This window comes from Cebus imitator, unplaced genomic scaffold, assembly GCF_001604975.1.
Source record: "Cebus imitator isolate Cc_AM_T3 unplaced genomic scaffold, Cebus_imitator-1.0 Scaffold238, whole genome shotgun sequence".
Classification (NCBI taxonomy): Eukaryota; Metazoa; Chordata; class Mammalia; order Primates; family Cebidae; genus Cebus; species Cebus imitator.
The window spans coordinates 2,788,226-2,800,044 of record NW_016107553.1 but is presented as its reverse complement, the minus strand read 5'-3'; the positions used below and the strand labels follow the sequence as shown (position 1 = coordinate 2,800,044).

The window sequence follows — 11,819 nt, the reverse complement described above, 5'->3', positions numbered from 1 at the left end:
TTTGTATTTTTAATAGAGACAGGGTTTTGCCATGTTGGCCAGGCTGATCTTGAACTCCTGGCCTCAAGTGATCCACCTGCCTCAGCCTCCCAAACTGCTAGGATTACAGACACGAGCCACTGCACCCAGCCAGAAAAATGTTTCTTTTAGTGTACTTAACATTTTCTTGGGAGAAGGGGGGGCACTGTATATGTATGAACTGTATATTCATGCACCCACATGTGTGAACTATATGTTTTATGTTTAAAATATGAATTCTAAAACATAAGCAGATTTTTGTAGGAATATAAATTGATAGAAATACTACAAATTCATAAACAATGTGGCAGATAGCAGTGAGTTATGATGGACATTACATTAGAGGTATGCTTAGGTTGCTGCTTAAGAATAGACCCCAGAGTTATGCCCCTGTGGTTTCAACTGGATAGTTTCCCCATCTGTGACCCATAGTGAATTTTTTCCTAGCTTCTGGATGGTAGAAATCATTAAGCATTTTGTGCCCTGGAAAATACATGTCAAATATGATCTTTATATACATATGAGTGAGCTATAGAAGAGCCACTTAACTATCCTAGCTAATGCTATTTGATTGAAAAAGTCATAACAGATTACTTTTTATAGGAGTTGGCCCATGGATTAAGTGAACTCTTATCACACGAAGGCAATGTTGAAGAAGATTTCTATTCAACATTTCAGGTACTGTTAAGGGCAAGTAGTTATCTGTTAATTATAAATTTCATATGTGAACAATGCAATTTGTTATTAAATACCCACTGTTAGAAAAGATGAACAAGGATTAACCAATACATACAATCCTCTGTCTTAAAGGACCTTAACCTGATAAAGTAGACACGTGTAGACGAGCAGTCAGTGAAAGTGCTTAATGAAATTCACTAAGGGTCAGGCTCTCTAGGCAATTACATATCCCCTTGAGTTGGTTACTTTCTCAGAGCTTTTCCATTTCTAAAAATAAGCCTCTCCTCTAGCTTCAACATTAGAAGTTAGGAATATAAACTAATGGTTCAGAACAAAACTCTCTCATTTCCACTCCTTTTACAATATTTGGAAAATGGAAATTACAGTGATCTACAGAGCTCCAAAGACTCGCATATTATCTAGATGACCACACAAGTTTTGTGTGCTTCATTAAAGTATTTAACTGTATAGGCAGGGTTAAGTTAAGGCACTATTTTTTAACCCTATAATTCTTTTATGACCCCTTGTTCTTAATACAAGAAGCTTAATATTACAAGAGCTTAAGGTTTTTTATAGTTTATGTGTTTAGAAGGGAGGGGAAAAATCTGTTCTTTTTAAATTTACACATCTGTTCATCAAAGTCTGTTATTATATCAACCATATTAATATGTGTGATGGCATCTCCCATCAGGTTTTCCAAGAAGAATTTGGAATAATCAAGTCCTATAATTTAAAGCCAGGTGGTGATAAAATTTCAGTTACCAATCAAAATAGGAAAGGCAAGTTAATACCATTTTTAATTAAAATGAATTCATATTTGCCATTTGCTTTTACTGTTTAACAGATGTAAAATTGCTTTTCAGAATATGTACAGCTTTATACTGACTTCCTTCTGAACAAATCCATCTATAAGCAGTTTGCTGCATTTTATTATGGATTTCATAGTGTGTGTGCTTCAAATGCCCTAATGGTGAGTTTAAAACTTTAAATCGAGCTTTAAGTTAAGTTTTGTAATACTATCATGTTAACAAATAATTATTAAATATGTTAGTAGATAAGCTTTTAAAATGGAAAATATTTTCTACTTTTTAAAAGTAGAACTAATAACAAAAATAGTTCTCTCATTTCAGCCTTAATTCTCTAGAGGGGAAAAAATCCAGTCAGTTCATTTTTTCTCCCCCTCTACTACGTCTTCTAGAGCTTTACAAACTTTCTCCAAGTAGAGTGGATAAAGGGGTCCATGGACTGTATCTTAATACTGAAGGACAGGGCACACCACACAGTTAACATGTAGCTCCAGGGCAAAAGCCACAACTCCTTAATAATTAAGGAACATATGTATAGCTGCTTCCTGCTACTACCTGAGGGCTCCCTCAGCAACTCTGAGTTGCCTTTTACCCTTAGCAAGTGGTTTATCTCAAGAGTTATGGTGGACTCAGATTGGTCTGACTTGTCTTAGCCATGTAAATATGAGTCAGCTACTATTTAGAATACCATGTCAGAAGTATCATAGGGTACCTTTCAGTCACCCCAGCTACCCAGGGCACACTTCATCATGCCACTTGTATCTCCCTTAGTTTTATCATGAGAAATATTATCATAATCTTATAATAAGAATATCTCTTATTATGAGAGATTGGAGTAAGGTCTTTCTTTTGAATTTTCTTAATGGGAGAGAGAAATGGACTATAGAAATTGCTTTGGGGCAAAAGCAAGTGGCTTACATTATTGCCAGCTTGTTTTAGAGAAACCACTGTAAATATGTTTGTTGTTGAAAATACCTTTGAAAAAGAAACACTTTATTAAGGTCTAGTTTTGTTTATGACACTCTGGTAGTTGTGGGAGTGGACAGAGGGAAAATAAGAACTAAATGGCATAGCATGGTCTGTTTTTAGAACTTTAATTTCTATAGACGGTAGACTAACCCATCTAAAAGGTGAAAAAACAAGGAAGAGAGACACAAGACAGACTATAACCAAGTACCCATACTCTACGGTGCACACAGGAGGTGTGAGATATTGGAAGGAGGTAGGTGGATCAGTAAATGTTGGAGCTTCATGCAGGATTTTGGAGAAGATTAATTTGGAGTTGTACAAAGTTGTTTGCTTGTTTTTCTGGCAAACTGCTAATTACTATTTTACAGTATCTGTAAACTTCAGAAGCAAAAATATCTTGCCTTGGTAAGAAAAATATACCCAGAGATTTTTCTTCAACAAAAATGGTTTGATTTACTATGAGAAGTCATGACTTTTGTGATTTGATCCAGTGAAAATAGTTACAATTTCACTTAAAACCATAACTCTTTAATTATTGTTTTTGATAATTATTGGCAGCTGCTTCGTCCTGAAGAGGTTGAAATTTTGGTCTGTGGAAGTCCTGACCTGGATATGTATGCTCTGCAGAAAAGTACTCAGTATGATGGCTATGCAAAAACGGACTTAACTATAAAGTGAGCTCTTTATACTTCTGATAGTGGGGATGTGGAGAGGGAACAGAAGAGAGTGTGCTTCATCTGTTTGAGTAACTTAACAATATTTGAATCAATTAAGTTAGTCGAAATATTAGAGAGCCCCACGTTCTTATTTTATCTCTGGAAAGTCTATGAGAATTTTAATATGAAATCACTATTTGGAGAAAATTCCAAAAACAAATTTCTACAAAAGTGTAGAGATTTTGTTTTTAAAAAAATGACTTTGCTCCTAGAATTTCATGGATGCTGTCCTTACAAATAACAGTTTAATAGCACTGTGTTGAAAAATCAGACTTGAAAGTTTTACAGGAGAAAAATGGTTCCTTTACTATCTACTGCTGAACTACTTATATACTTTTATAAAAATATTATAATAATGTAAAGTCTAATACATATATAGAAACTCACCATTCCTTAATTTTACATTCAGCATAATATGTATGTTTAAGAAAGGTCTTTTCCTTAGAGCTTCCTTTATATTATTTTATTATAGGATTTTTATCAAGACATTTGATGTAAATTTCCTTTGGTATTCTCTAGATACTTTTGGGATGTCGTGCTTGGATTTCCTCTTGATCTTCAAAAGAAGTTGTTACATTTTACTACAGGGAGTGACAGAGTACCTGTAGGAGGGATGGCTGATTTGAACTTTAAAATCTCAAAGAATGAAACTTCTACTAACTGGTAAATTTCTGAATCTAATTTTATTTTAAATCTGAAGGTTTCTGGAAATACTACTAATAATACATTTGGAATCAGGAGATTTATTTCATTTGAAGTTATTTTCATACAAAAATCTTCAGAGTAAACATGGCCTTGAAATGTAAGAGATTTTGAATAAAAGTTCTCTTACTAGTTTTTGAGACATACTAATACTAATAATTCATTTCTAACAATTTTTTACTTTGCTAGGACATAAGTGCTTCATTGTCTCTTTTATAGCCTAGTTACTTTGTATTATGTTGTCTAATATTCATTTTTATTTAAAAGTGAAATGTGTTTTTTATTTTTAGGAAAATCATTAAGTTGGGATATATGGTTTGTTTGTAGAGTTTTCTTTCTTTTCTGGAGTGGGCAGGGGGGATACTGTAAGTAGTACCAGAAGTGCCTCTAATACTAGTCCTCTTTTTTTTTTTTTAATCTCATGCTTTTTGTATATGAAGTGATGATGATGATGGATTTAAATTATTTTCTAGCAGTGTTAACTGCATTAATGCTTATCAGCTTACTCCTTTTCCCAAATAACTTATCATTTCTAAAGCTAATTTGAATAGACATAACTTTGATTATAATCATTTTTTTCTCCTGACCCATACCTTGAACATTCCCTGAGTGCTCTCAGTTCTTCCTTTCATTTTAAAACTGGAATCTGTTCTTTGCCTTTCCGCTGCCTTCACCCTGGTAAAGTTACTTTTTATCTCATTACTAGCTTATTTTATCCTATTAAACTCATGTTCTTTAACACTATTTAGATCATATTTCCCTGGGCAATAACTTTATTGCCAGTTTAAGTTCTAGAATCTAGAGACTGTAAAATAAAGCTCTAGTCTTCTACCCCATGCTACCTCCCAGTTTTCATTTCTTCCCATGCTTTAGTTAACAGGCTGTTTTGCTAATTCCTTAGATATATTTTATGCCTTTTTTTTTTTCATGCTTTCCAGTTGTTCACTTTACATGTGACATGTGCCAGCTACCACTATTAAAGTCACAGTTTAATGTTGACTTCCTCTGTAAAGCCAAATGTTATTATGTCTTCAGTAAGTTTTGCAAATATATTGTAGAAATTATGTGCTAGTTATCATATTGTACTTTATATCTGAATCATTTAGTTCTTCAAGGCAGAGGTTATGTCCAATAGCTGTTTTTTGAATAGTATTTATATAATCATCAAGATTATATTTAAAACACAAAATATTTATATATAATTTAAAATTTTCAATACAGAATTTATAATTAAAGTCCTAAAATGAAAAAATTTAAGAGACTTAAAAGTTCTTACTAGTTTAAAAAATAATTCAAGAGATTTTTTTAGATTATAGATTTATTTGCTTAAAAGAAATTAATATTTTAGAATATTTTGTATTTAAAACATTTTCAATTTTAAAAGAGTAATATATTTTAATACAAAGGTGACATTACTTCCAAACTTTCCCAATAATTATTATTATTTCAAGAATATGTGAGCTAACATGGCTTCAACATGAATCCAGAACAACTCTGGGATTCCCAGTGGAATCTCACATATATTAAATAAAACTGACCATCAAAAACAGAACATTTTGACCTGACACCATAATGGTATGCCTCGAAAGACAAGGACAACACTCCACCTGAAAGAGGAGTTTCTATTCATCTTATAAGGCCCACCATAGCAGGTTCACTGGATTTTTGTTAAATAAGAATGATAATTTCATTAAAAAGTAGGCAAAGGACACAAAACAGATACTTTCCAAAAGAAAACAACATGCAGCCAACAAGCATATGAAAAAATGCTCAAGATCACTAATCGTTAGAGAAATGCAAATCAAAACCACAATGAGATACCATCTCGCAGTGGGCAGAATGGCTATTATTATATTAAAAAATCAAAAATAGCAGATCCTGACAAGGTTCCAGAGAAAAGGGAATGCTTATACACTGCTGATGGGAATGTAAATTATTTCAGCCATTGTGAAAAGCAGTTTGGAGATTTCTTAAAGAACTTAAAACAGAACTATCATTCAACCCAGCAGTTCCATTATTGGGTATATACCCAAAGGAATATAAATCATTCTATCATAAAGACACATGCATGCATATGTTCATTGCAGCACTATTGACAAAGCAAAGATTGGATTTAAAAAATGTGACACATATATACCACGGAATACTATCCGCCAAAAAAAAAAAAAAAAAAAAAGGCAAGATAATGTCCTTTGCAGCAACATGGATGGAGCTGGGGGCTCCATCCTAAGCAAACTAACACAGGAACAGAAAACCAAGTACCACATATTCTTATAAGTGGGAGCTAAACATTAGGTACATGTCAACACAAGGAAAGGAATGACAAACACTGAGACCTGCTTGAGGGGGTAGGGTGGGAGGAGGAGAAGAATTTTAAAAACTACCTATCAGGTACTTACTTATCACCTGAGTGATGAAATAATCTGTACACCAAACCCTCATGACATGCAATTTACCTTACATAACAAACCTGCACATGTACCCTGAACCTAAAATAAAAGAGGAAAAACATGTTGTATCTCAACTCATTAGCAGTTAATGAAGCAGAGAATAACAGGAGTCCAGAAAAGAGAGTGAACAGCATCAGTGAAAAGGGCCAAGAAATGAGAACATAATAATGGGCACAATGAGCCAGTGCAGGATTTCAACTTTAAATTCATAGATAAGACCAGATGCCTTCTCCCAGTGCCTCTTAGAATGAAGTCCATGGAGAATGTAATCTTCAGTCATTAATTGTATTCAGAATGCTTTTTTCCCCTAAAAGGGCATGAACCTTTGGCAATATTTTGTGGTTATCCTGATTCTTTAGTAGAGTGTAATGTAGATTGGCCAAGATAGCAAAGCAAATTTCAAATTACATCCTTTTCCATCTCTGCTTGTCCTTAAGCAGCTTCTTTTGTAAATCATCCTGTCAAGCTTAAAAGATATACACAATTTGGTCCTGCACGCCATCAAATACATGTTACTGAAGCCTCTGATAGATTAATATAATCCAGGACATAAGTTTTCTTCAATAAACATTTCCGTAAGATGGTCTTATGGTAGAATCTTGACATTGTTTTCTTTCAGTTTTAAGAGAGTTTGTATCTAGGTAGACGGGTATTAAATAAACTTGGAAAGCTCAGCCTTAACAGAAAGAAGAGAAAACAAATGTTTTAAATAACTCGGGAAATGTTATTGAATGGATGCATGAGACACTTGTATAAACGTAGGTTGTTGTGTAGCTTAGGACCTTGTAAACAGAAGAGCACTTTGGAAAAAATTATACTAAAAAACTGACTTGGCATTTTCATTTTTTCTTTGCTTTGTTATTTGATGATATTTTTACTTCATACAAATAAAATGTATATCTGATGTATAAAAAATAAGAATGTTAAATCTTACATATTAACAACACTAGTTTTTTAAGTCAGACTAATCTGGGTTTGAATATTGGGCCTACATCTTTGCCAGCTCAATATCCCTGAACAGATTACTTGTATATTTACATGTCTATTTTTCCTCACCAATAAAATGAGAACAACCACATTTAGATTGCTTTGAGGCTTAAATTAAAGGAAAAAATACATGTAAATGCACTCAGTTCAGTGCTTATCATAGACCAAACACTGAGCAAATGCTGATTCTAATAGTTTTAAGTCTTTTAATAAATTTTAAATTATACAAACTTCTTTAAATTTTTTTTCCTTTTCTGTAGTGTATTCCCATTTTTACTCATTGACTTCTCTGACAGCTGTTCTGATGCTGGGAAGTATATAAGGACTGAAGGAGTCTTAAGATAGCTGTAAAAATCCTAAATGATGGTAATAACATCATCAGATAGTTGAAAGAGATGACCAAAGGGATTGGGTTGGGGGAGATGACCAAAAGGATTCAGAAGATAATTGTTACATGTGCATCAAGGGGCATCTAGTGTCCCCAGAATGATCTTTTTAAAATTACTTTTTAATACTAAAAACCGGACTATAGTATCATTCATTATATTATCTACTCCTCAGCTGCTAGGTGTTTTATGTAGATTACCCTTTTAATCTTGTAAACCATCAGTCTTCAACCTTTTTGGCAGGGATTGGTTTTGTGTAAGACAATTTTTCCACAGAACCAGGGAGGAGCTGGGAGAGTGGGAGGTGGTGATGGTTTTGGATGAAACTGTTGCACCTTGGGTCATCAGGCAGTAGATTCTCATAAAGAGCATGCAACCTAGATTCCTTGCATGCGCAGTTCACAATAGGGTTCTTGCTCCTATGAGAATCTAATGCTGCCACTGATCTGACAGGAGGCGAAGCTCAGGCAGTAATGCTCGCTGGCCTGCTGCTCACCACCTGCTGTGCGGCCCAGTTCCTAATAGGCCTCCGACAATGGTACCCATCTCTGGCCCTGGGGTTGGGAACTCCTTGTTAATAAACAGCCTGATTAGGTTATTAGACAGCCTAATTGGATGGTTTGCCCTATCATGTTGATGAGGAAACTAGGATTTGGGGATATTACACAACTCAAACTCAAGATAGTAAGTGGGGAAAGCAGAATTCAAATTCATATCTGACTCCAACAAAATGCTCCTTAAATGAGTTTCAAGAAGGTGGTAACATTGGTTGTCTTTGTCTTGTCTGTAACCATAGCCTTAGTGTGTAGAGTGGTGCCTGATACATAGTTAGGTACTCAGTAATTATCTGTTCAGTGAAGGAATGGATGAATCATTTCTTAACAGAGTGAAATAGATTTGAATGTGTGTGTCCTGGTATTTTTTGAAGTTGCATAACAGTCATTTCGTGTGTATTTTAAGACTTAGTTTTGTTTTTTTTTTTCAATTTTTCCCTAGGTTACCTGTGGCCCATACCTGCTTCAATCAACTTTGCCTTCCCCCCTACAAGAGCAAAAAAGACCTGAAACAGAAATTGATCATTGGAATTTCAAATTCAGAAGGTTTTGGACTTGAGTAACCTAGAAGACTTGAAATACAATCTTTTATATGTAGCATTCACTTCCCTCTTACTGTGCCTTTAGCCTTTTCATGTTTCTGTCTCAACACTTTCACAAAGCTCACCAACTTTAAATTATTGAGTTTTTAAAAAATCAAATATGAAGTATGTTCAACAAAGGCATAATTTTGTAAAAACACAGAAATTGCTTGAGTAAGGAAAAGTTCACATGGCAGAGACAGGTATGGTCCAGTTCCTCTTTTTTTATAGCACTTTATCATTCTCTATACATAGTTTGTCACAGGCATTCCACTGGGAAAGCAAAGTGCAGTGAAGAATGAATTTATGGTATCGTTGTACCCAGTGGCAGATTGTACACTGCTAGCACACAGTAGCAAAACAAACAGCTACATTATCTTTAACATAAGGCATGTAGCCATATTTTCATATAGCGGTAAACAACACAGTATCATTGCAAATACAGTTTACAGGGTTTTTTGATATACTGGCTTGGGACCTATAAGATTCTTTTCAGCTATTGCTGAAAAGCATGTAAATAATTACATAATAGCCTGAGAATAATGGGATTTTGATAGTGCCATTTATTGCTAAAGATTTATTTTTACAAAGTAAATTCAGGGTTTTAGATGTGTACACAGCTTTTACATATGTATAAAGATGATTGTACAAGAGTATTTTCAGACTAATTGGATTCAAGGTTATATTCTTGTAAGTGCTGTTTGTCTGCATGCACACTGGCAGTAAACTAGTCACTTGTGTACTCTGTAATATTTGTATAATGATCATTTCTTCTTAAGGGTCAAGATATAAGAAAAGAAATCAGATCTAAATAATCATTGATGAATTATGTCAGTTACAAGCACAAAAAAAATAACTGCTTTTATAAATATTTTGAATGATGTACAAGACTTATGTCTACATTTTTTGCTCACCAGTTATACCGAAACACTAATTTTTGAAAAAGGTAGGTTAAAGCATTTGACAAAAGTGAATACAATAATAACATTTGTGTCAAAATGATATAACTTGGTATAAAAATAAAATTCAAAGTTTTGGCCAAAATGTTTGTTTTTCACTGGATTCTGAATATAATAAATTCAAAGTACCCTTTTTTTTACCATTTCTAATAAAGTAGTATGTAAAAATAAACTTCATTTTAAGTCAGACAGTACATTTTTTTAATTTACAGCAAATGAAGCAGTTTTATTAGCATGTTAGAAATATTAGCAAACCAAGACTTCGCTACTATACTTTGACAGCTTTCCTTCAGAAAACTCTGAAGTTATATTTGCAATAATAATGAAACCAGCATTTAGTACCAGCATATGGTTCATGTGCAAATAATACTTTCCCCAAAATCTTTCTGGGCTAGGCTATTTTGTTGCTATGCTTCCTGCACCCAACCAGCAGAATTCTTCCAGGGTGAAGGAACTAATCAGCTTGTTCTCCAACAGTTCGGAAGCCAACCCACCAATCTTTGAGGAAAAGGAGTCACTTTGTTTACTATTCTCTTGGAGATGGAAGTGATTCTGCTTTTCCACTTGGGTATATTATTTCAAGAGTATTTCTTCTTAAAAATTTTGGAAAGACTAAGCGAGTAAAGGCATCCTGGTTTTGTTTCATTTTGTTCTGTTTGAAATCTGTATGCAAATAAAACTGCTTCTCTCTTACACTGCTTGAATTAGAAAATCAGCTTTTTAATGTAGGTTACCTCTTATAAGCACAAGAGAATCATGTATAAGAAACCAGATTTAAGTGTTTTAAATAAAATATAAACAGTTTTTATTTGGTAGAGATGACTCATGGAAAAATTGTGTTGGCTTGGTCTGCATGTTTAATGATGTGCTTGTGTATCCATTGCTGTGTCACTTTTAAATAAGAAGTCCACACAAGCAAGCCAAATTTTTTAATGACAAAGTCTATAAATAGAGAATTTTTGTTATCTGTTGTTAAGTTGAAATTTATAATCATTTATCACAAAATTGCACATTGCCTTTATTTATGCTCTGTTTTTGGTTTACAGTGTAATAATACCTCATTTAAAAAGTAAAAACCACTACTGTTACATTTTGTTAATTTAAAAAGCTAGAAAATTCATGTAGTTACTTTTTTACATATGTAATCTGTTGATGAATTCCTGATTTTTGTATCTGCCATAGTAAATTAAAGCATTACACAGTATTTATCAGTATTTTTTAAATGTCCTCTCCTTTTTTAAAATCTTTGCTTAGTCATATTTTTGTCTGTATGATTAGAAGTTTTTAAGTCCTTTTTTGTACAAGTCTGTATTAAATTAATTTCTAGATGAAATTTTTCAAATATTAAAATTATATAGTCAGTCAGGCTTCAGTTTATTTATTTAACACTGGGCAATTATAACCATATGTTTAAAATATTTTATAAATGCAAGCTATTCTTTGCATTATAATGTCTCTTAAACTAGTGCTTAGGAAAACTCATTATATTATGAATTTTTAATGTTAATCCATAAAATATCATTATTATTTTATGTAGATGATGTCTAGATTTAACCATACATTTACGGTTTCTTCACACACCATTCCCTCGTCTATGATCCTTCACCCACCTCTGAGATCAAATTTCTTCCTCCTAAAGAACATCTATTAGAAATTCTTTTAATGAGGGTTGGTTGCTAGCAAATTATTTTAAGTAACTGTTGCCTTTATTCATGAAAGATTCATTAAGCATACATTTGTAGGTTGATGATTGTTTTCTCTTAAAGTTTTTAATATATTAATCCATTACCTCTGATTTTGTTGTTAGTATAATTATATGTCTTGGTAATCTCTCTTTTTCCTCTGGCTACTTTTTTTTTTCTTCTTCTTACTTGCAATTATATGTTTACTTCTGACATATCTATACATTTTTTCTTTTTTCTTTTAATATTTTTTATTATAGGATTTTGGGAAACATGGTAATTGGTTACATGAGTAAGTTCTTTTTTTTAAGTTTTTAATTTTTTTGGGGGG

At 33.0% G+C, this 11,819-nt stretch overlaps 1 protein-coding gene across 5 annotated transcripts in view; it reads left to right on the top strand.

The window, feature by feature from the left end:
• Positions 1-11,167, top strand: part of HECTD2 (HECT domain E3 ubiquitin protein ligase 2) — a 92,092-nt gene extending 80,925 nt beyond the window's left edge. For all 5 annotated transcript variants that reach the window (XM_037727740.1, XM_037727741.1, XM_017498215.2 and 2 more), the window contains exons 16-21: positions 622-696; positions 1,388-1,475; positions 1,560-1,666; positions 3,030-3,145; positions 3,707-3,850; positions 8,709-11,167. In XM_037727740.1, the coding sequence (XP_037583668.1) occupies positions 622-696; positions 1,388-1,475; positions 1,560-1,666; positions 3,030-3,145; positions 3,707-3,850; positions 8,709-8,829 (651 nt within the window). In that variant the 3' untranslated portion in view covers positions 8,830-11,167. The remainder of the gene's footprint in view (positions 1-621; positions 697-1,387; positions 1,476-1,559; positions 1,667-3,029; positions 3,146-3,706; positions 3,851-8,708) is intronic.
• The last annotated feature ends 652 nt before the right edge of the window (positions 11,168-11,819 follow it).